The sequence below is a fragment of the Anabrus simplex genome, chromosome 9, assembly GCF_040414725.1.
Source record: "Anabrus simplex isolate iqAnaSimp1 chromosome 9, ASM4041472v1, whole genome shotgun sequence".
In the NCBI taxonomy this organism is placed as follows: Eukaryota; Metazoa; Arthropoda; class Insecta; order Orthoptera; family Tettigoniidae; genus Anabrus; species Anabrus simplex.
In genome coordinates, this window is record NC_090273.1 from 114,632,163 (window position 1) to 114,657,874 (window position 25,712).

The window sequence follows — 25,712 nt, forward strand, 5'->3', positions numbered from 1 at the left end:
TACAATTTTACACAACAATAGAGAAAAAGAAACAAAAACAAAACATCCTAAAAAGAAAGTTCAGTGGAGTTTAAATAGAAAAATATGTACAGATATATACACACCGCTTATATTACAAGTAAGCACAGGAAAGTAATAGTCAATTCTGGAGATTATGTAGTGATTTCTAAATTTTGACAATGAGCAGTTAAATATATCAATATCCACTTTGTTTAGAGATCTTGACATTCATTCAATTGGCCCACTGAATGCATAGTTAGTTCTATGCCCATTTGTAGACTATGTATTCTTGAACCTCGTGCGTCTGTCTGGTACATGTTATGTTAATTTTTTCAAGGAGTTGTGGACAATTCACCAAGGAATGAAGGAATTTAAAAATGAAGTGTGTATCCAGGAATTCACGGCGTTGTGACAGACTACGCAGATTTAAAGACTGTTGTAGGGCTGTATAATCAACATTTTCATATGAGAATCCTGCTCTAAATGAATATAAACGAAGAAATTTATGTTTTACTGAATCTAATCTATGGATAGAGGTCTGATAAGAAGGGTTCCATACAGGTGTACAGTATTCTAGCATAGGGCGTACCACAGATGCATACAGCAATCCATTGGTTGCTAAGTTTGAAAATTCTCTGGAATATCTAGTAATGAAACCATTATCTTTGTAATGATTTCTTACAAATATTTTCAATATGTACATTAAATGGTAGGTTATAACTGAATAAAACACCAAGGTCATTAACTTGTGAAACAGGAATTAGAATGTTGTTATTAAATTTGTACTGAAATGAAATGTTGTTCTTGTTGTGAGAAGAAACATTGTAACTGGTCTATACTGTTTTATGTCAGTTTTATCACCATTTTCAAAAACTGGACTAACATATCTTTTCTTCCATTCCACTGGGAAAACACCTTTGTTTAATGTTAAGTTGAACAGATAAAAGAGTGCTTCACAAAATATAAATGACCACTAACTTAAAATTGCCGTCATAATACCAAACAGAACCCGTTGAAAATTTGCCGGCAATACCTATTCCATGCGTCTCTACAATACGACGATCCATAAGCTGTCTGTAAAACTGTTACTTTACTCAGTGTCAGATATAACCGGCTACCACTACACGCATGTCTCGCTTGCCGGGTTCGGCCAACTTCAGCAGCAGGCGATGTATAGGCCTAATCGCGGACGTTGAAGGTCAACGAACGAGTTTAATACGCCACGGTATGGCCAACTGCCGTTCAGATTTCCGTATACTTGCCCCACAATTTCATCTTCGACTTCTTCAAAGCATCCTTGTTGCGGACTACTGAATGCACTTTTTGTACAGTACCCATTTCTTAACTATGTTTGTCTTCACGCTAACATCAAATATTGGCTTTAGTTAGGCCTATGTCATATTTTCTTTGCAGCTGCACAATTATTATACATTTCCAAGTGTTTAATAACCATTAACTTAAAATTGGCATCATAATATCGACGAGAACCCATTGATAATTTGCCGCCAATACCTGTTCCACGTATCTTTACAATACGAATGTTCATCACAAAAACGTTCCTGCTGTCTATAAAACTTAATTTTACTAAGCGTCAGGTACAGTAGACGCATTGTAACTCTGCCACTGAGTGGCCGTGGCCTTTCTAAGAATTCGAAGGCTCGCATTTTTTTATGCCATTCTGCAGATTTGAGAAACGATTGTTTAGACGCTAATAGAATGTCAATCACTCTTCGATATTTCCCAAGATCCAGTGGCGTTACACATAGGCACTGTGAAAACCGGTCGCCGCGGCAAGCCATGTATAATAAAGAGACAATCGTTTACTGTCAACGAGTTTTGTGTGTGTGCGTGCGGGGGTGAAAAGTAGCGTGATTACTGCAGTAGTTGCCAGTGGTATTCGTTACTGTTAGGCCGCGAATGCAACACAACCCTTGATTTTTCATACGAGATTCTGAAGACAAAAAACGTCGCCTTGGATTCTGAGAAATACGGTATCACTCCAGAGGCTTCTGTGGCAAACATTTCAGTTTTCTTCTTTAAATGGCGTCACCTAACCGAACCGTATATGTATCATGAAGATATATTTGAAAAGCATGTAGAGAAATGGATAACCTTCTCGCTAAAAATTTGCAAGTGAATAGCCTTTCCGAAATTTAACTAGACGCGAGAAAATATGAACTATCCTCTGAAATCAGTGATGTCCTCTGCCATATCTTGAGGTGTATCACATTCTTCCTTAATTTCAGTATATAACATTAAAATTAAGCGATCGTTTATTTCAACCTTTATTTTCAACGAGTTGACAACTGCTATCGGCTACGTTATTTATGCATTTATTACAAAAACGTGTTATCCAATTTTGTGTAGAATTTTCTTTAGAGAAAAGCTGTTGACGGGTATTACAAATCAACTCCAATATCGCCTTCGAATGTCTATGAGAGAGCTCATAAATGCACAGTGAGAAAAGTACCGTACCGAAGATGATCGATCGCATTTTGTGGCAAACATTCCAGTTTTCTTATTCAAACAGCGTCACCTATCCTAACTTAACCGTACTATCCGTACGACAAAAACACGCTTCAAGCACCAGTAAAGAAATTATATAATCTTCTCACTATAAATGTTCACGATAATAGCCTTTCTGTAATTTAACCAGACGCAAGAAAATGTAAACTAACCTCTGAAATCAATTATGCACTCTGCCATATCTTAAGGTGTATCCCATTCTTACTTAATTGCATTACATATTTCACGGCATAATCGTCGCCACCGCGTAATCGTCGCATCCTTTATTTTCAATACAAAAATCGGACTTTAAACCTTTAATTACATAATCGTCGCACGTCCAAATTTTGTTCACTAATCTGGTTAAAAGGTAAATGGAACTGCAACGTTAGTTGCACATGAATGCGCAATTTAAATACGTGTATGGTTTATGGGCAATTTGGCAACACAGTCACGTTTGCGACATGTTGCACAACGTATAAATAAATAATACCGGTATATGTACGACGCATGGCTTACCGGTAGACTATCGTTAGTTTGACAACGTGGTCGCGAGACAGTGTACTATTTATTCACCACCTACATATGAGGCGTCTAGTATCAAAACCGGCCAAGTCACTCAAGGCATATTTTTCAATATGGACGAAAAACCTGTAGAGACAAAGCAATGATGGTCAGAAAATATTTTTTTTCACAATTATATCCTTAATGGTTTAATATTTAAGTTCCGCTCTTTTGAGAAATCTAACTCATAATTAACCCATCATTTTTGTTAATTTAAATTTTGACTTGGCCGTTTTTGTTGCAATTTTGTACAATTTCACAAGGTATGAAAGTAAATCTTTCAGTTCACCACTCGGAACAATATCCACGTTACAGCACACAATAATGACAAAATACGAGCACACCGGAAATAGGATTGCTTTGGCGCCAATGGCGGTAAGAAGCCCGCGAATTCGTAAATCAGTGTTGCAAACGAACAAAAAACAAAATATTATGACTTCAAAGAATATACATTACAAGGAACGATTTTGCCTACTGATATTATCACACTGTTGCTTAATGTAACAACACAAGATTCCAGACAATAATGCTGCATCATAAAGATTGTAGCTCGTTCCTTGACTTGGCCGGTTTTGTTGCACGACCGAAAATTCAGTGCTCTATAATATGAAGACATGGACGATTTTAAAGACTATTCTTGTTTCACCTGATAGTGCTAAATTTCTACTTCAAATTGATAACCTTAACTAATTTTTGTCAATTTTGTGACTTGGCCGGTTTTGATACTAGACGCCTCATATTATGAGTTCCCATTTGAAATACGTAAGGCTGTAAGTTAACGCTTATCGGCAACGTCGCCAGGAAATACCGGCTAGGTAGGTTGAATGGACCTCGAACCAGCCCTCAGATACAGGTAAAATTCCCTGACCCGGCCGTGAATTGAACCCGAGGCCTCCGTGTAAGAGGCAAGCACGCTACCGCTACACCGTGGGGCCGGCTCCTGTGTTATTGCGCACGAAGTGAAATCCAAGACGATAACGCAGATTTCCATATTCAGCCGAATTATTTACGATGTCTCAGTTGTCATCGCTAGACTCTTATCTTACTACTACGTCATAAGTGTCCGGGCATGGGATGAAAACTTTTATCCAAGCAGTCAAGATAATTATTATCCAATGCTATTAAAGTTTTATTTTATAAACTCGTCAGTAATGTAATGCAAAATCATCAATAACTGGGAAGAAATATTAACCTAATTACCGTATGTTTAAAAGAAATTGAAAAAAATGAATGTTTGTTACTGACGTCTTGGAATACAGTCAACTATACAGTAGGTCTACACCGCGCTAGCTAGAGCTCCGGTTTGCGAGCTTTGCGCAAGCGCAGTAGTGTGTCGCAACCAATGAGCTAAACTGATAAATTGTTGCATGCTTCCTTGCTGCCTAACAGTATTGGCTGCTCTGGAATGGACAGATCACAGATGCATTTATTTGTTTCAGATTTACATGATTACTGTAGACATGTGTGCGTGAGAATTTAAGTTTTTAATTTGTGTTTTGGGTGTTTGCAGAAATAATTTGTTTTAATAGTGAACAATTACGGAAAGTCATTTATATCGCAAAACATTAACGTGTGAAGCATTTATAAGCGATTATGGGTAAATATAGAAACTATTCTGCGGGCTTCAAGCTAAGCGTAATTGCCTTCGCTGAACAGCACGGGAAGAGAGCTGCAGAAAGAAAATTTTCTGTGAGTGAAAAGTTGGTGCGTGACTGGCAGAAAGTAAAAAACAAGCTAAAAAGCACAAACCCTTCTAGACGCGCGTTTAGAGGTCCTAAAACAGGGAAGTTTCCTATAATTGACGAAGAAGTGTTTAGGTACGTCAGTGAAATACGTAACAATGGCTGCAGTGTATCATATGAAATGTTACAAATTAAGGGACAGGAGGTAGCGCGCAAACACAACATACCGGTAACTCAGTTTAAGGCGACTCGTGGGTGGATTAAGGGGTTCATGCGACGACACAATCTGTCAGTGCGAAGGAGAACAACACTAAGCCAAAAGTTGCCTGCTGATTACACGGACAAGATTGTAAATTTTCACCGATTTGTCATACGTTTGCGCAAGGAAACTTCGTACTTGCTTTCTCAAATCGGTAATGCCGATCAGACTCCAATTTTTTTTTTATATGCCTCGCAACAGCACTATTGCGCTAAAAGGATCACGGAGTGTATTAATGAAAACCAGCGGTAGTGAGAAGTTGCGATGCACAGCAATGCTAGCCATTACAGCTGACAGGAGAAAGTTGCCGCCTTACATCATTTTCAAGAGGAAAACGATGCCTAAGAATATACAGTTTCCCCGTGGAATTCATGTACGAGTGCAACCAAAGGGTTGGATGGACGTAGAACTCATGCTGGACTGGGTTAAAACTGTGTGGAATAGAAGACCTGGTGCACTACTAAAACAACCAGCTCAGCTTGTTTTAGATAGTTTCCGAGGTCACCTCGTGAACGAAGTGAAGCAAATTCTCACTACAAATAAGACACGACAGATAGTCATTCCTGGTGGCCTAACATCTGCTTTGCAGATACAAGACGTATGTGTTAATAAACCCTTTAAAGACCACTTACGTCGATTTTACAACGAGTGGATGATGAGCGGCGATCAGCAATTGACGCCCGCCGGAAATATCAGGCGTCCACCCTTGGACTTGTTATGCTCGTGGGTGAAGAAGAGTTGGGATCTTATACCACCTGAACTAGTCTCCAAGAGCTTCAAAAGGACTGGGATTTCGAATGCACTAGACGGTTCTGAAGATGACGCAGTGTGGCAGGGAGACGAAGAATCTGATACTGGTATTAACAGAGGCGAGGACGGCGCATCAGATAGCGAAACCTGCGATAGCGACACCGAAGATTTGGAATAAATTGCGTACCGGTAAGTCCGCATTTCACAACAAAGCGATAATTTTTTGCACGTGTAATATTTTAACTTTAATACTCAAATTAATGACAAATTAACTTAATACGTTCATTTTTATTTTCAGGTTGGAAAAATGTTCGCCGAATTGTTGCGAAAAATTATGAATTTTGTTTTAGACTATTTTAATTATTTTGATGTATAAACGCGAGTATTACGTGCATCTTAAATTTGTATCAAATACAATTTAGTTATAAATACATTTTTTGAGTAATACAAATACTGGTATTAAACATTCATCGTATAATGGTCGCACCCTACAATTTTTTTCGAAAATTTTGGTATAAAAAGTGTGACGATTATGCCGTGAAATACGGTATTTTGCATTAAAATTAAGCGATCGTTTAGTCAACCTTTATTTTTTTAGTCAACAAGTGTTATCGGACACATTTACACATTTATTACGAAATATGCCCTCTTTCATTTTGAATTTTCGTTACGGAACAGCAGTCAGCGGGTATTAGAGAAAATGGGAGGTTGAGTAGGCTCTGAGGAGTGTAAATTTAAGAGGAGACTGAACGTATTGACTTGGAATGGTAAACTGTTTGTATGTGCGTAAGTGTGGTGTGGTAGAGTAAGGGTTTTGTTTAGCAGTATATGTGTTGAGGAGGTGATTTAAATGAATGTGTATGGAACACAAAAATATAAGAGTTGAAGTGGGTAGTGTAGTACAGTAGAAAGGGTTGGTATAATGAAAATTGTGAAAGTACGTGATGGAGAGTTAGAAAAGATAAACTGTTACATTAATGTGAGATGTAGCTCGCAGGAAGAGCGTGAAAGAGGAGAGTGTGACATATCAAGGGATGAGGGAGGGGTTGGGACCTGACCCATCCCAAGGAAGTTGGGCTTAAGCATGTCTGTACGTTAAAAGAGAGAGAGAGAGAGAGAGAGAGAGAGAGAGAGAGAGAGAGAGAGAGAGGGAGAGAGAGAGAGAGAGAGAGAGAGAGAGGAAGGAAGGAAGGAAGCGCGCTGACAATGGATCAGAGTAGGCATGACGTACACTTCGGAAGGCCACGTGATGGGTCGGGTTTCAGCCACAGGTGGCTTGCGATGCAAGATAGGGAAGAAACACAGTGTCAGCAAGTGTCGGTGAGATATGTCCCTTCTTAGGTGGCGAGGCTGGTGGCTGCGTAAATCGGGATGGTGAGCGTGTTCCATACCGGGGCAGGAGCAGCGACCAGTCTACTAAATTTTTTTAGGTGGTGGGTAGGAGTAGGTGATTAGGGTAGTTTGTAGTGCGGTGGAATCCTGCATGTGTGCTGGCTATCCGCGCATGTGTGGGATGATACTGAGTAAATGTAGAGGTAGTTAGAGAGATGTAGTGGCTACTTCTTTTGTTTCGGTCTATCTTTATTACGTGTAAGCTGATGGTGTATACTAGGGTGGGCAATAAAGATATGTATGTATGTATGTATGTATGTATGATAGAGCTTATCAACTGGAGTAGATTTTTAACAGACAGGTCTCACTGAGGGCCAAATCCACCTATTCGGCATGAGGAGAGTACCAAACGGGACATGCATACATACTTCGCAATGCATTAACAAAGGGCCATTGCTGATATGCGGATAGTTTTTGGTAAACTACCACACTCGACACAGCCAGTTCGTGCAATAGGTTATTCCAGCTGGAGACTTTCTGTTTACAGTCCATACAGTGCTTCTTGACAGTGAGAGCTCCATCAAGTGTTAGTCCCAGATATTCTGGAGCGACACAGAACTGTAACTTAATACCTGACCAAACGACTTTCAGTTTTTGACATGGTCGTTTGTTTTTCAGAAGAAAGGCACAAACCTGTGTCATTGCAGATTAATAGCTAGATAAGCCTTTGAGGGCAATAATAAGAATTATTTCCAGTTTCAAAACTAGTGTTTTGTGAGGCCAATACAAGATCATCAACTTATAAGAAACTTATGGCAATTGGACTTATTAGCTGGTCATTTGTATAATGTGAGGGTAAGGAAAGAAAAAAAATTAAGGTCAACTTTTGTCATAATCAAGTTAGTGGTGATATAATGGGCATTGGACCAAGCTCGATTCAGTTTAGCACATTCTGAACTTCGTTTCAAAAATAAAAATTTTGTTTTTCTGAGTCCTGAAGGAAACTGACATCTGTTTCTTTTTCACTGACCTTTCATATATTGAATGAAGTACTGAAGCCAATACACTGCCGTAGGTAACCATTTTTTGCTGCGCTCCCCTAAGAAATCTACAGCCGACGGCTGACTGTATAATACACTGCTGATAAAACCACAAAGACTTCACCTCCGACCTTGCAGGATTAAAATCTGTCCTCTATAAACTGCGAGAGATTCAGAAGCTTACTAGTGCAGCTTTTACCACAAGGGAATCCGGCTTGCTGTTAAGTAATGGGTCAGTCACAGGTAAAACGCAATTTAGAACGATTCTTTCCAGAATTTGTCAAGGTGACACAGAAGCACTATGGATTTGAAATTCTTTGAGCTGTTCCCTTCATTGCCACGTTTCAGTAAGGCAATTACTCTGCTCTTCTTCCATACATTTGGTATCTGACTTCTGCTCGTAAGAGTTACTGAAAAGCACCCATTCTTGGTTTTTGGTCATAATGCTTAATCGGCTCTGACAAAATTTCATCCATGCCTGTTGACTTGTCATCTTTATATTCTTTATTAGCTTTATCCAATTCTATCATGTTGAAGGGTGAAGTGAGACTGTTCCCTTCTTCCATGCACTCTGTTCATATTTAGGGCATTCAGACTTTATGGGTTGCCCTTCCAATCAATCTGGTTTGTTTAAATGTTCGTGTATCCAGTGGTCTTCGTAGGATTGTTATTAAGGAACTTCAGTAGTCTCCATTCTTTGTAACTGTCTCTTGTCAGGCTTAGATCATCTACTGTCCACTTTCTGCGACTCAGGAGAGGATGAAAGATGGTTATCAGCTTCAACTGTTTCTTCGCCGAAGGGGGTTTCCTTCAAATAAAGTTTTATATTCCATGAACTAAGTCCGAGTCTGACCACTGTGAAATACAGATATTCTGAAGCGCTTGTACATAGCTGCAGGAAATGTATCATAAGGTTCAGGTGTAGGCTCTCCATTAGAGGTTCAAAATCCAACATCTGTAAACTTGGCCAGCCAGTTTTCTTGAAATTACATCACCTGCAAGAAGGAACATTCTTGGGCCTTACTGCAACACAAACTACATACATTATTGGTCTGTGCTGTGGGTTTGGTACCGGAATACCGACTGACTTAATACACTGTTGGCTGACAACCCTGCAGAATAGTAAGATTGGGATTATGGCCCATTCTCCACTAACTGCTAAACAACGCTGGTAGTTCAGCATCGTGTGCAGGAGTTTATTTACCTCTGCCGACTGTAACGGTGCAGTGCCATTCTCATCATCAGACTGGGGATCGGGCAGGCCAGAGCAGTGACAATATTGCAGAGGCATTCCTGCAACACCCTTACTGTGTGCCACTGAAAATTATCCTTCCGGTTAGACCATTCGGAATCTCTGTCATGAATGGCAACATATGGCTGAAGGATGTCCTGCACTAAACAGTGCCATTATTGATCCTGGTACCACTACCAGGTGTTATTGCCATATGCAATGGTTCCCAAGACAATCATGCCAGTAGTACGGGCAGTGTGTTGCGCCACAGCAAACGCAGGATCGAGGCACACACCACAAGATTTCCAGATACCAATGCAGCCATCGTCAGAGCACAAAGAGAGACGCGGGTGTGTTACTAACGACAACCAAGTTCCAGCCTGTAGGAATCCAGGTTGCCTGTCTCTGGATGGTGGGCTACAAAACATTTAGATCTAAACGTGCTTCTAGGAGGATCTATCACCTCTCCTGATAGTCAGTCGAGGGAATCCTGAGACCAGTCTTCGTGTGTGCATGCCCCCCCCCACACATCCACAGATCCAAACACATCCTAAATAACAGTCTGTTCATAACAGTATATGCGACAGAGGATTTGTCAATATGACCATCCCGACTCACACATTCCAATAATGTGTCCCCCCTTCTCAAACTTTGTTAACTGGGTACATTCTCTTCGATAACATCGTAGATGCATGCTGAATGGTCTACGAGATTTACGCAATCAGGAACAATCCACTACATTTTAGTAACCCGTGCGAGTCCTTTTAGAGGCCAAAGATGAGAGCAACTTCATGGACTCTGGTAGCAAGACGGTTCAAATAATCACGTTAATACGCCTATCAATTCACGGTCTGGCTGAGACGTAACTGTGTGCCAGAATTTTCAGCAAACTGACAATTCCTCCTTGGTGCGTAATTAATTTTTTGTAAGTGAATGTGCATACATCAAAATCTCAAACTTCTAATTCTCACTCTAAAATTAATAGGTTACATGTCTGCCATGAAAACAACGTACCAGAAGAAATCGATCTCCTTCTCCAAGTCAAATGAAGGAAAGTTGGGAAAATAAGAAATAAACCTATAAAACAAGTAAGGATTTTATTTTCCTAGGAGGGCTAAGCAGGAGGTTCAAATAATGTCAGCCTGACACGAGGTCAACTAACAGCATGAATGAACCTAATGTAACATTGCAAAGAGAATTGATGAATTTGCTCGTTATATTATCGCACATTCAGACAGATAACTACAGAATTTAAAAAATATATGGAATTACTCTACAAGAACAGAAGAATTATACCTGCTGCGTTTGCAGATCACAAATAATTGTGCTGATGGTAGAGAGGATCTCCTCAATAAACGGCATCACTTCACCCATCTGCACAGTCACAAAGTGACGCCGGCATTTGATAGCAATCTTGATAAATGTATCACAAGCCATGTCCTGCACACCATCATGAGTTTCTGGAAAAACAAAATAAACTTTACAGTTTAAAAAAAATGAAGTTCTAATAAAGTTATCATTGACTAACAATTTAGCTGTTATATTTCAAAGTTATAACTTATAAATAAAGGTACAATTCCACAATCAGAGGCTCACCTCCAGAATCTTCCACACCATCTCTAGAGGGAAAGCGACTAATGCCAAGTGGGCAAGACTCGTCAGAAAAGACCTTCAAGAATTGGACATTGCTCCCAGTGAAATTTATGACAGGAATAGGTACAGAACGTTGATCAGAACGTCAAACTCTCTCCAGTCACTAACAGAAAAAACAGTACGTCCGGGAGGAGGTGTGAAATGGACTCAGGAGCGAAAAGACATTCACAGTGCAAGAATGAAGGAGTAGTGGTCAAAGAAGAAAGCTGCTAGAGATAAGAACCACGTGGTCCATAGCAGGCCCAAACGGAACTAAGAAAAAGGTACAATTCCGTCTGTTTGAATATTTCTCCTTGAATCTGGAAAAAAGTCATCAAAACTTATCCTATTTACTTGCTTAATTCTCATCATCATGTAATTTACACACGATTATTTTTGTATATCTGAAGCACCTGTTTTCTCCAGCATTTGTTGTGAAATTCCACTTGTGTTGCTAAATGCAGGCGGTATGAAACAGCCTTTCTGTTTTGAAATTTGGTATTTCGAACCAGCAGCACTCTGCTAGTTCAGTGTGTGAGTCAGCATTCACATGACACAGTAACACAGTGCAGTCAATTATGATCATCATATATTCTATGCGAGTGCTTCACATGAGTTCTGTAATCTGTTTGCTTTGTTATTAAATCCACAATAAATAAGTATGGAAGTAATACTGCATCGTATAAACAGATGATTTTCAATTACGCAGAGATTCAGGGGAACATGGCAGCAAACTGTAAATTTTCAGTGACCAAGTGCTATGTACATTACTAGCGGTAAAATAAAACCTCACTCCAGGCCAAAACGTGTCCAAATGTGTTTTGCGACCCAAAAACTGATAAGTTACTTATGGGATACATAATAAGATTGCATACTGATGGATGTGCCATTTTTCATGAAAATAATGCTATATTATACATATTAGGATGACAATAACTCACAGGAATTACTAGGTGTTCACTATAGAATCATCACCATGTTGAGAGGAGAATATGAACCATCTTAATTGGGGGTTGGATGAATGACATATTCAACACAGATGTCACTTAGGCCACAGGCTACCCATGGTGAGATTAAGTTGAATGCAAGGTTCCATCGTGAATCTGATTTACGGGCGTAAATAATTAAGTGTATTTAAGAAGTGATGTATGTTTGCGACATTATCATAAACGCATATTATGTCATTAAATACTCCTCCAGTGTAAGATTCCAATAGAATGCTGCTTGGTTAAGTTTAGTTTTCTTGCATACTTGCGATGAGGGAGTAATATTTTCCATTACTTCTGAATTGATCAAAAATCAGCCAAAAATATTCCCTGGATAAAAAAGAAAAAAATGTCTCAAATAGGACCAAAGCACAATATAACAGGGTATATTATACTGCCTCTCTACAGGAAATGTCTAGGGACTAGGCAAAAAGTGCATATTACCCAGGATAGCATAATAAACAGGAGCGTTTTATCAAGGTTTGACTGTCATCTCACTGACAAATTTGATTAAATCATCACATAATTTAAAATGGATGGTGGACATGCACCATCAAAATAAAATGTGGGATGAAGTGCAGTGTCAGCATGGCCACAAGAATTTCAGCCCGAGGGATAAATATTCGTACCAGACATTTCCAAAGTCTAGATATTAACAACAAACACAGCACACCCAATTGGCAAGCACCATTTCAATGATATCAAGTCCAGATGACATAACTGAAAAACTGGCAAAATGCAGTTAAAGTGGACAGTTTATCAAAAGCATCGACAGTCACCTGGCAAATTCACATCCCAAGAAATATCGAAACCTACATCTTATTTACAGACTGTTATGCCTTTCAGCGCTCAGTCTGCAAGCCTCTGTGAATTTACCAAACGCCACCACTATCCTCTGCTTTTTTGTAGATGTGTGGCCTTGTTTAATTCTGTAACTCTTAACTCAAATCGTTAGAAACTTAGTCTAACTATGGTCATCTCAATCTCCCTCTACTTCTCTTACCCTCCATAACAGAGCCCATTATTCTTCTGGGTAACTTATCCCCCTCCATTCGCCTCATATGACTACATCACCAAAGCTGGTTTGTGTGTACAGCTTCATCCATCGAGTTAATTCCTAACTTAGCCTTTCTCTCCTTGTTCCGAACACCCTGAAACGCTGGAAAGCCTTACATCTGTTCTGCCACTGCTCCCAACTATTTGTACCCGTGATCATTCTCGCTACTTTCATGTCTGTTACTTCTAACTTATGAATAAGATATCCTGAGTCCACCCAGCTTTTGCTCCCATAAAGTAAAGTAGGTCTGAAAACAGACTTATGTAAAGATAGTTTCGTCTGGGAGCTGACTTCCTTCTTACAGAACACTGTTGATCACAAATGCAAGCTCACTGCATTAGCTTTACTACACCTTGATTCAATCTTTCTTACTATATTACCATCTTGAGAGAACAAACAGCCTAAATACTTGAAATCATCTACCTGTTCCAGCTTTGTATCCCCAATCTGACAAGCAATTCTCTTGGATTTCTTAACTACACACATCAGTTTAGTCTTCAAAAGGCTAATTTTCATAACATACCATTGCACCTATTTTTGAGTTCCAAAATATTAGACTGCAGGCTTTCAGCACAATCTGACATCAAGACCAAGTCGTCAGCATAGGTCAGACTGCTTACTATACTTACACCTAACTGAATCCCTTCCTGCTACTTCATACTTTTCAGCACATGGTCCATGTAAGCTATGAACAACAAAGGTAAAAGATTACAGCCTTGTCTAACCCCTGTAAATACCTTGAACCAAGAACTCATTCTACCATCAATACTTGATGCAGCCCAATTGCCAACATAAATGCCTTTGACTGATTTTAATAATCTACCCTTAATCCCATACTACCCCAGTATGGCAAACATCTTTCTCTCGCTACTCTGTCATATTCCTTCTCTAGATCTACGCAACATTCCCATTCCTCTTGTAGCATTTTTCAGTTACCTGGCGCATACTGAAAATCTGATCCTGTGGTCTGAAAGCACACTCGTTTTCATCCAACTTACTCTCACCACAGATCCCTTCCATGATGCCAGTGAATACTTTACCTCGTATACTGATCAACAAGATACCTCAATAGACATTGCAATCCTTTCTGTTCCCTTGCTTGTAGGTAGGTGCAATTACTGCTTTTGTCCAATCAGAAGGTACCTCACTAACACACAATGCTGATCTTATAACTATGAAGCCATTTTATCCCTGCATTTCAGGCCCAATTTCAACTATTCCTGCTGCTTTATGACACTGGAGTTTACTTACCGTCCTTGCCACTTCCTCAAGCATAATTTCACAAACATAATTTTCCTCATCCCCATGAGCTCGGTTGTTTGCGACATCACCAGAATGATTTACTTTTACGCTGAGAATATTTTCAAAATATTCCTTCCACACATCCAATGATTCTCTGGGATCAATAATGAGTTCTCCTGAATTACCCAAGACACTATCCATTTCCTTTTTCCCTCCCTTCCCAATATTCTTTATTACAGTCCAAAAAGGTTTCCCTCCTGCTTGACATAGCCTTTCCAGGTTAAGACTAAAATCCTCCCACAACATTTTGTATACAACAAGTATTTGTTTCGCTCTGTTTCTTTCATCAAAGTACAACTCCCTGTGTGCATCAGTCCTTGTCTGGAGCTATTTCTGGTATGCTTTCTTTTTATGTCTACAAGCTGTCTCACTTCATCATTCCGCCAAGATGTTAGCTTTCTCTCATGTTTACACAAAGTTATTCCTAGGGATGGAACAAATGGTTACCTTCCAGCATCGTGTTCCTGTGTATCCGTTATATTGCAGTATTAACTGGAGTATTAGGATATAAAAGGAACATAATACAAGTTGCAGGTCAGCTTTTGGAAGGAACAGTCTCTATACCTGCCGCCTCTTGCAGCCCCTAGCCTCACCTTAAAAAGTATGCAAATACCAGTACTTTATCTCTCCATCTCTCGTTCTTCTCTCCCACTGTCCCTGTCACCAGCTCTTCACTCACAACCTTAACTGAAAAACCTACAACCTGTTTTCCAGTCACTGCCCGGGTCAGGGTGGAATGAATGAAGCCCCCAATCCTGCGGCGAGGATAGAAATTGTGCCGGCTACCGAGGCCTATCGCACTCCTCTGGGGCAATGATTATTGACTGACAGATGAAATCATATTGGAGAGTTGTCGTGTACCGACCTCCCCACGGTCTCGAACCGGCGGACTGCCAGGTGGAAGTCAGCCGGGTTCGCTGCCGAGTCTTGAACTCAAGGTGTCAGAGGAGATTAATTAGTGTTAGAATAATGATCAACGACAGGAGACACCTTGTAGTACTTGAGTAATTGTATAATAAGTATAATAATTATAGTTAGATTTAATAATTGGAAAGCAGAAGGAAGCTTTCAGTTAAGTATTGGAGAGCAGTTTGTGAAACGCGCTAGCTTACAAAAGCTGTTGACTACAATAAGATATTTACTGTGTGTCAACAAACAAAGCTGGTATGCGCGCCAGGCGGACCGCCTGGTACCCGACAAAGGAACAAAGCCGAGTACACGGCCAGTCAGGGCCAGTACAGATGCACTCTAGGAAAACAAGGAAGGATGAGGACAAAGTGAGACAGAAGACAGTAGTGCCTAGGTGGCAGCACTTACTGTGACAACTATTGAGAATAGCCACTTGAAGGCGCTAGTGACAAGGTGATCAGTTTGGTAATGCCCGTAAGACCCAACCCCTTGGTAGGAGGTAGGGATAGAACTTTGAGTTCAGGAGCGGAGATATAACCCCTGGCCAAGATGGCCTTCTTCCAGCCAGTAGTTCGTACTTGTCAGAACGAGATTCTTTTCGGGCATAGCCCAAGTGCCGTAGGGCAAGATTCAGAGAGACGCGTAGTAGAACAGTAGGCGCGTGGAACAAGCTCGCTCTCTCTATAGATCATCACTTTCAGACTTGTAAATATACTGTACATAGTAGTTTTAGTTGTCCTCAGTAATAAAGGACAGGGAAATAACATCATCTTTTATTTCGTGAGTTGCGGGACGAGTCATACCTACAAATTACCTCCCTACAATCCGCTCGGCAGGTCAGGTAATACTTCAACATCCAAGTGCCTGGTGACCAACCTACGAGATCATCTCACTGGACAGGTAGGTCACGACAGAGTGTTGCTGGAATGAAAAATGACAGGGAAAACCAGAGTACCCAGAAAAAAAAAAAACCTGTCCCGCCTCCGCTTTTTCCAGCACAAATCTCACATGGAGTGACCGGGATTTGAACCACGGAACCCAGCAGTGAGAGGCCGACACGCTGCCGCCTGAGCCATGGAGCCTTGTTCACATTCTTAACTATTCCCATAAAATGTTTGCAAAGACCCATTTACACTCCAAGAACTGATACTTCAAAACCATTTATAAAAAGCGTCATCACTGCTAGGTAGTTCTGTGTACTGTATTCATACATGATCAAGGATCTGCAGTTAAACGAACAGTGGGACCCGACATCATAAAATATGTTGACCAACGAATGGCATACACTCGTCCATATACTGCTGGAATGACTGATGAAGAAATAGTCATATCAGGCATGTAAGCAGAGTTTAATTTAGTACTTCCTGTATCCTATTTGTTCGTTTACGTCACCCGACGCAGACTGATCTCATAGTGACAATGGTATAGGACAGGTCAGGACTAAGAATGAAGCGACCTTAGCCTTAACTGAGAAGCAACCCCAGCATTTGCTTGGTGTGAAAAAGGGAAACCACCTAAAACCATAGTCACAGATGCTGACATTGGGGTTCGAACCCACCATCTGCCGAATACAAGCTAATTGCTACATAACCCAAACCACCTAGCCAAGTTCCTCAGTAAATATAAAAGGCCCAAAAATATTTGTCTTCCGTCATAAAGAAAGGCTGAAAATATGCGTAATTAAGTGCAAGTGGCTTGTCCACTGCCTTTTTCTGTATATCCCCCCCCACTTTTTTTAAATTATACTATCAACTGTTGCTGCATTGGCCCACAGGTTGCACTTGCAGACACACGTGATGGCACTTGAGATGGCTTTTCAGAACCTGATGTTTGAGTACTATGCACACTATCTTATCCACATGAACCGGTAGAAATTTTTGATTTTTTAAAATTATCTCCATTTATAATATTATTATTATTGGGTACATTTTCTCAACGGGTTTCTACAAACTATAAACAGTTTCCCCGTAAATGAGTTCATGTCCACACACATCATATCAGGTATTTTGTTCATAGTCCGCAACACAACGTGAAACACGAGATGCAAAGTGGGAAGATGGTGCGTAATTGTTTCGAGGAACTACGCTGCTGTATGTATTACCACCAGGAAGACTAATACAAAGCACTTTACCGGGCGAATTGGCTGTAAGGTTAGTGGCACGGAGCTTGCATCCGGGAGATATTGGGTTCGAGCTCCACTGTCAGCAGCCCTGAAGATGGTTTTCCGTGGTTTCCCATTTTCACACCAGGCAATTGCTGGGGCTGTACCTTAATGAAGGCCACAGCCAATTCCTTCCCACTCCTGGGCATTTCGTATCCAATCATCGCCATAAGACCTATCTGTATCGGTGAGACGTTAAGCCAATTATACATGAAAGGACTTCAAATAACTAAAGAATATCTGTAACTGGCCAGCAAGTAACAGAATAGGAAAGCCACAGTACTGCCTCTAATCTGTTACAAAATTATTGCTGGCGCCTCCGCAGGAGCGCGTACTAAAGCGATATACTGTTGTTGTTGTTGTTGTTGTTGTTGTTCGAATCAGTATCTTGATTTATGAGTTTCATATCCGTATTGACAGATTACACATGTACAGATAAGAAAGGGTTTCCACCTTGTCAATACTATTTATTGTAAGGATTAGCTTACAGTACCGGTTTGGCCCTAAATGGCCATCATCAGCTGAACATAAATACCTTTACATATATGTCAAGCATTAAATGATATTGCCCTTTCTAAAGGGAGATGCCGTGAGGAAGCACCAAATCTGAGTGTGTCCAAATTGGGCATATTAAGTGTGAATTAATTATATGTTATGATTTTAGCTTTCAGGTACTTGAGTATCAAGCCATCTTCTTTAGGACTAGAATTTGTATGTGAAATCTAACCTAAGCTTAAATCTAAGTTACAAATACAATGAACACATTAAAATACACAGTACATATTAAAATTAATTAAAATAATAAGTATAAAACACTTCATAGATTTGAATGTGTGTCTCTTTCGTGTATTTTCATTCCCGTTTTAGAGTCCAAGGTTGTAAATAATTCAGTACTTCCGATCGTAGATGACGTTGTGGTTCTCTTAGGAATTCTTATTATTTACTTGAATGATCTCTTCACGTATATGTGTGATGATGAATAGCTTTGATTATCAAATTCCGATGTGTAGACAGAGGTTAAGTATGTGCAGCTGTGAGTGGAGTATTATTCCTTACGTTTGGAAGCAGATGATCTTGGTCATTTGTGTGTTTTTCTAGATGTTAAGTTGTTATGATGGCTCCTTCCTCATCTATATCTGTGTCCTGATGTTCTAATTATCTGTGAAAGTTGAAATAAAGTGTAAGTAAGGAGTTATAAGCTGAAGGAATGCTCTGCGTGTGTGTGCGCTGGTGTGAACGTGTACTTACTGTTGTCGTGGCTGGGTTGCGTTCGATCTGAGAGCTTGGCGTGTACTACTTTGCGTTTGTCTTGAGTTTGTGTCCGCTGCTGCGAGGGGAGTGAACAGAGAGGTAGGGAGAGTTGCTGTTGTGGGGGTAGGAGTGGAGCTGGGCGTGTTGTTCGACGGTTCTATGGTGCGCGTTATGTTCTGTTTGTTGATTATTTTAAGTTGTTACATTTGATGCGGTATACTCCTGATTGATTGTACTTGTTATTATTAATTGTCTTGGTATTGTGTAAGATGTTAGTGCTATTGTGCGTGGTTTTGAATGCTATTTTTAAGTTAGGTTTCTTGGACATATTAGTTATGGGATATATGTGGGCGTTGTTGAAAGTAAATACTACGTAATCCTCCTTAGGTTGGTCTGTTTTTGTCAATCTGGTTTTGGGTTGTGGTTTGATTTTGTTGATTCGCTTGACGAAAACATCATGTTGGACAAACTTAACATAATGGACCCCTGCATAAAATTTACTAAAGAAACTGAAAACAACCACACCTTAAACTATCTGGACATAACAGTAACTAGACACGAAAACCACTTATCCTATAAAATATACCAAAAACCTACACATACTTCGAACACGGTTAAAGTAGATTCCGTCCATCCCAATACTCGTAAAAAAAGGAGCTTATTACAGCATGATTTATAGAGCCATTAATATACCGTTAACAAAAGAAGACTTAAAAGAGGAAATACAACTAATGCATGAAATAGCTAAAAATAATGGATACAAGAAAGAAATGGTCAACGCAATTACCCACAACTGTGAAACCAGCTATATTGGACGCACCGGTAGAAACTTAACAATCGGATACAATGAGCACTTAAATGCTGTAAAACAATCATTTTACTGTAATAGGCCAGCACATCGAAGAATACAAACACAGCTTTACGAATATTGCAAATGACATGAAAATATTGAACGTAAATCCTAAGGGCTCCTTACTCAATATAACAGAAGAGTTTTACATACCTTTAGATCAATACGCCAATCCCAATATAAATGAAATTACAGAAAAAACTAATATTATATTCAATAAAGCCATCCCCGCCCTAAAAAATGACTACCTTAAAATAATGAACAAACAGAACATAACATGCGCCATACAACCGTCAAACAACACGCCTAGCTCCACACCTACCCCCACAACAGCAACTCTCCCTACCCCTCTGTTCACTCGCCTCGCAGCAGCGGCCACAAACTCAAGACAAACGCTAAGTAGTACACGCCAAGCTCTCAGACCGAACGCAACCCAGCCACGACAACAGTAAGTAAACGTTCACACCAGCGCGCACGCGCACACAGAGACAGAGAGAGAGAGAGACACACACACATTCCTTCAGCTTATAACTCCTTACTTACACTTTATTTCAACTTTCACAGATAATTATAACATTAACATTAGCACACATATATAGATGAGGAAGGAACAACTTAACATCTAGAAAAACACACAAATGACCAAGATCATCTGCTTCCAAACTGCACATACTTACCTCTGTCTACACATTAGAATTTAATAATCAAAGCTATTCATCATCACACATATATGTGAAGAGATCATTCAAGTAAATAATAAGAATTCCTAAGAGAACCACAACATCGGCTACGATCGGAAGTACTGAATTAACCTTGGACTCTAAAACGGGAATGAAGACACACGAAAGACACACACATTCAAATCTATGAAGTGTTTTATACTTATTATTTTAATTAATTTTAATATGTACTGTGTATTTTAATGTGTTCATTGTATTTGTAACTTAGATTTAAGCCTAGGTTAGATTTCACAGACAAATTCTAGTCCTAAAGAAGATAGCTTGATACTCAAGTACCTGAAAGCCAAAATCGTAACATATAATTAATTCACACTTAATATGCCCAATTTGGACACACTCAGATATGGTGCCTCCTCACGGCATCTCCCTTTTGAAAGGGCAATATCATTTAACGCTTGACATATATGTAAAGGTATTTATGTTCAGCTGATGATGGCCATTTAGGGCCAAAACCGGTACTGTAAGCTAATCCTTACAATAAATAGTATTGACAAGGTGGAAACCCTTTATCTGTACATGTTCCAATCAATAGTCCACAGACTGGTTTAATCCACCTCTCCATGCCACCCTATCCTGTGATAAACTTTTCATTTCTACATAACTGCTGCATCCTACATCTGCTCTAATCTGCTTGCCTTATTCACATCTTGGTCTACCCGTTCCGTTCTTACTGCCTGTACTGCCCTAAAAACACAACTGCACAAGTCCTTGGAGTCTTTAAGATGTGTCATATCATTCTATCTCTTCTTCTGGTCAAATTTAGCCAAACAGATCTCTCACCGATTCGATTTAGCATCTCTTCATTCGTGATTCGATCTATCCGTCTCATCTTCAGCATTCGTCTCTAACGTCACATTTCAAAAGCTTCTATTCCTTTTCTTTCTGAGCTAGTTATCGTCCATGTTTCACTTATATCCAGGCAAAATTCTTCAAAAAACCTCTTTCTAATTCCTATATCAATGTTCGAAGTGAGCAAATTTCTTTTCTTGAAAAAGGCCTTCTTTGCTTGTGCTAGTCTGCATTTGATGTCCTTACTTCAGCCATCATTAGTTATTTTCCTACCCAGTAACAATATTCATCTACTTCCTTTAAGACCTTATTTCCTAATCTAATACACTGAAGAAAATGGAAATTGCAACACCCAGGAGTGGTGCTACATTGCTGCAATTGAACATGCAGGACGACTGTTCGGTTGTTCTTCGATGATTACACTTTCAGGTCCCTCTGACCGCAAGTGTGGACAACAATTAACACCTTGAGTGCCACGTGAGACCAACGCTGACTCACAGAGCTTAATGCCAGTCGGGCTGCGTGAGTCCGCTGTGGACTCGCGCACTCTCCAAGTCTCAGGCCGCGTGGTACCATACTGTCATCACACTTGACATGTAAACGTATGTTAAATGAAAGTAGGTGGCCAGTACGTCATGAATCTACTCTTGGCCTGTTCATTTACGAGTCCGATGTGGCACAACGTAGCCTGGACGTCACTGTAATATATCGACCACAATAAATAAATTATGATGACATTTTTATTGTTTTCAGATCGTGTCATGTGTACAAATAACAAAAGATTGTACTGTACAGTGTACTCATTGTTCATTGTCTCATATCAGGGTCTATAGACGAATTGAAAATATAGGGCATAAAAATTACATGAACTTTCTAGAAAAAATATTTGTAACTTTGTGTCATTCGCAATCACACCACAAATTGGTACACTTATTGTATATGAATTGAAAGTATAACAAATGAGACTTTCTGAAGAAATATAATTCAAACTGTGTTTCACAATCACACTACAAATTTGTGCACTTTGAAGAAACAGTCCAAACAGAAGAAATTTTCACAGGCTGATCATTTGAACTTAGACTGCAGAGTCTTCTTCATGGCATATTGCCTTCCTGATTCCCGATGGATCTCTTCATAACACTGCATTTTTGTCTTCCCTGCCAGCCTACATCATCCAGTCGGTGGGGTAATACCCATTTTCTGGTACTTGTTGGGGAATGTGAAGATCTTTGATACTGTTCAACAATGTCCTCTTTGAACTGGGTAACAGATATACTCTTACTCCCAAGTTGATTTGAAATATATATGGCATTTACTATACTTGTGTCGATCAATATCTCAATAGCCATTTTTCTGTACCATTTTACTCCCCGTTTCAGGGAAGTACTATAGCTCTTTTTATGATCTGGTAAATGAATGTACGGTTTGCATTTGTTATACTCTATAACACTCCATGACTTTTGCATTCACCATCCCTCCTCTGAGTAATGACCGTCTCACCAGTGTGTTTAGTTGTCAAAATTAACACATCTCTTTTACCATGCGATTTCTGAACAACCACACCAGTGATACTTTCACGGGCTCTTGTCTCTCCTCTTGCTAACTTGCTTTTAGTAACATCGGTTGGATTATACTTCCGGTTAGATTTCAATGTTCCAAAGATATGAGTTTTATTCTTTAGTAGTTCATCAGCTAATGGGACAGACGTATACCAGTGTGTCAGGAAGGTGAAAACTGTGCTAGGATACGTGGTGACACATTGGTCTCACGCGGCCTATACAGCTGGAAGGTAGTGTCAGTGGCCGCGTGAGACCAATGTGTCACCACAATTTCAACACAATGTTATGACTACAATTTTGGCCCAAGATGACTAAAAGGTACTTTTCTGTAATAAGATGCGCTATTTTATATTTTATACTCTATAGTAAAAAAAGAAAGAATGGCCCAGATGGAATTTTTTTTCACTGCATATGTGGCACTTAAGGTGTTAATACAGGATGTGCCCACCACGAGCTGCAATGCACTGATGAATTCATCGAGGCATGGGGTCAATAAGGAACTGAATCGCTTCCTGAGGAATTGTGGCCCATGCTTGCTGCACTGCCCGGGTCAGTTGTTCCAGAGTTGTGGGTGACTGAGGGCGGTTGGCCAGTTGTCGACCCATCATGTCCCACACATGCTCAATAGGACTGAGGTCCGGGGATCTGGCGGGCCATTCTAAGGTTGTGATGTCGTGGAGAGCTTCTCTGGAGATGCGTGCAGTGTGAACCCGGGCATTGTCCTGCTGAAACATCCCATTAGCAATGTTCGCCATCATAGGGACAACCACTGGATTGAGTACCCTATCATCGTACTGTCGAGCAGTCATAGTGCCCTCAACCTGCAAACCTCGTATTATGAACTGAGTGCATTAGCCATTACGCTATGTGGACACTTGGGGTAATTAGGATACATAGGACTAACTTATACCTGGTGTCCGAAACCTGAAAAAGTAGAAAATTAAATCCTATTTGAATTTCCAAATAGGTTTTGATTTTATATCCTTTTAGAATTTCTCTGCAAAAGCTTTACGTATACAATATGTTCCCTACACTATCAATGCGAGAGGCTGGTGTGACTGTTGCAACTCAAAGGAAGCATTAATGTTCAAAATCCTGCAATACAATATCGATCACTGTTACAGTATAATGCTTTTTTTTTCAGTATACTAAGCTAATTTGAGTTGTATGTCACCAAAAATACAGCTAATAATGTTCATCTCTAAAAACTTGCCCGGTAGGTAAAGTCTTATCTGGCCCTCTCAGTATCTGATCCCAATCACCTTCAGAATCTCAAATAGCTTGGTTCAATTAACATTATCATATGCCTTTTCAATATCTACAAACGCTACGTACATGGGGCTTGTCCTTCTTAAATCGATCATAAGATCAGATGTAAAGCCAGGATTGCATTTCTTCTGAAGCCAAATTGATCTCCCAACTCAATTTCAACTTGTCTTTCCAAGTGCGATTGACAAAATGCTAAGAAAAGCAGTTTAATTCAGTTCCAACCATTGTGGTTTCATCTAAACAAAACACCATTCCTAACCTGCCTGGTTGCAAAGATCATTACGGCATCAAATCTATAGGGTCTAGTTAAGAAGGAAGCCAAACTTTTCAGCATCTACTTAGTTAATGTAACTTAAAAGCTTTTCAGTCTATCAAATGTTTAGTTATCAGCCCGAAGGCTGGCTGGATCCTCAACAGTTCCACCATGAGCTGTCATAGATGGCCTAGGCATCAGTGAAGAGGCGTACTAGGGTAGTTTCCCGTTGCTTTCCTCACCGAGCCAGAAGTTTTACACCATTCATAGCAGGGACTGGCTGCGTAAGGAATGGCATTACTAGCATTGCTCATACCTTAGTCACTTTCATATTGTCAAAGCCAAGGAAAATCAGAGACAGATCAATGAAAGTAACAAAATTGCTCTAGCCCATACCGGAAGACTTAGACTAGTTAAAACATACAAAAGAACGACACGTTTCATTCTACAAGAACATCATACGGCCTAAAGAGGACTTGGGATCATTGAAGCACAACTGGAAGTCTACATTCAGCATACAAATATACAAGGGCTATTTTTTTTTTCAAGGTCCGATCGGTCGCAACAGTCAAACGCCCGCGAATATATGATGAACCGCTGTGCAGATGTGTTGCGCAACGTCTCTGAAATGACCGTTATGCGCCTCACCTCAGTCCCGTCAGTAGTGAACGTGCAGGGCGCTCGTAAACATGGCTACAACGATCGCTTCGCCCGCCAAGTGTGAAGTGCGTGGTGTAATCCGATTTCTTCAGGCTGAGGGGTGCAATGCAGCCGAAATTCATCGCCGAATAAGTCATGTGTATGGTGAAACGTGCATGAGCGACAGCAAAGTGCGACGATGGTGCAGGAACTTTACAGCAGGGCGTACAGACGTCCATGATGCAGGCGGCCAGGGAAGGAAGAGTGTGTCAACCGATGATCTTGTTCAGCGTGTGGATCAAGCAATTCGAGAAAATAGTCTGTTCACAATTTCTGCGTTGAGTGCTTCGTTTCCTGAAATTTCCAGGTCAGCTCTCTACACAATTGTGAGTGAGACACTTCAGTACCGCAAACTTTGTGCGAGATGGGTTCCGAAGATGCTGTCTGACCGTCACAAAACACAGCGAATGGGCACCGCTTTAGCGTTTCTCCAGCGCTACCATGATGAAGGACCGGATTTTTTGAACAAAATTGTCACAGGGGACGAGACATGGGTTCATTTTGAAACGGAAGAAACAAAAGAGCAATCCAAACAGTGGATGCATTCGCACTCCCCGAGTAAGCCAAAGAAATTCAAGCGAACATTCTCCAACAGAAAGTGTATGGCTACTGTGTTCTGGGACCGGAAAGGAGTTCTGTTGGTGGAATTCATGGAACGTGGTTCCACCATCACTGCAGCCGCATAATGTGCGACTATTCAACGTCTACGACGGGCAATTCAGAATAAGCGGAGAGGGATGTTGTCATCAGGCATTGCCCTCCTCCATGACAATGCTCGGCCGCACACTGCAGCTGCCAGCACGAACCTCCTGCAGCGTTTCCAGTGGGACGTTTTCGATCACCCAGCATACAGTCCGGACCTGGCTCCATCAGATTTTCACCTCTTTGCTCA

At 40.3% G+C, this 25,712-nt stretch overlaps 1 protein-coding gene across 5 annotated transcripts in view; it reads right to left on the reverse strand.

Moving 5' to 3' along the window:
• Positions 1-25,712, reverse strand: part of emb (exportin-1 emb) — a 376,112-nt gene that overhangs the window by 119,501 nt on the left and 230,899 nt on the right. For all 5 annotated transcript variants that reach the window (XM_067153967.2, XM_067153969.2, XM_067153968.2 and 2 more), the window contains one exon: positions 10,660-10,823. In XM_067153967.2, coding sequence (XP_067010068.2) covers positions 10,660-10,823 — 164 coding nt within the window. The remainder of the gene's footprint in view (positions 1-10,659; positions 10,824-25,712) is intronic.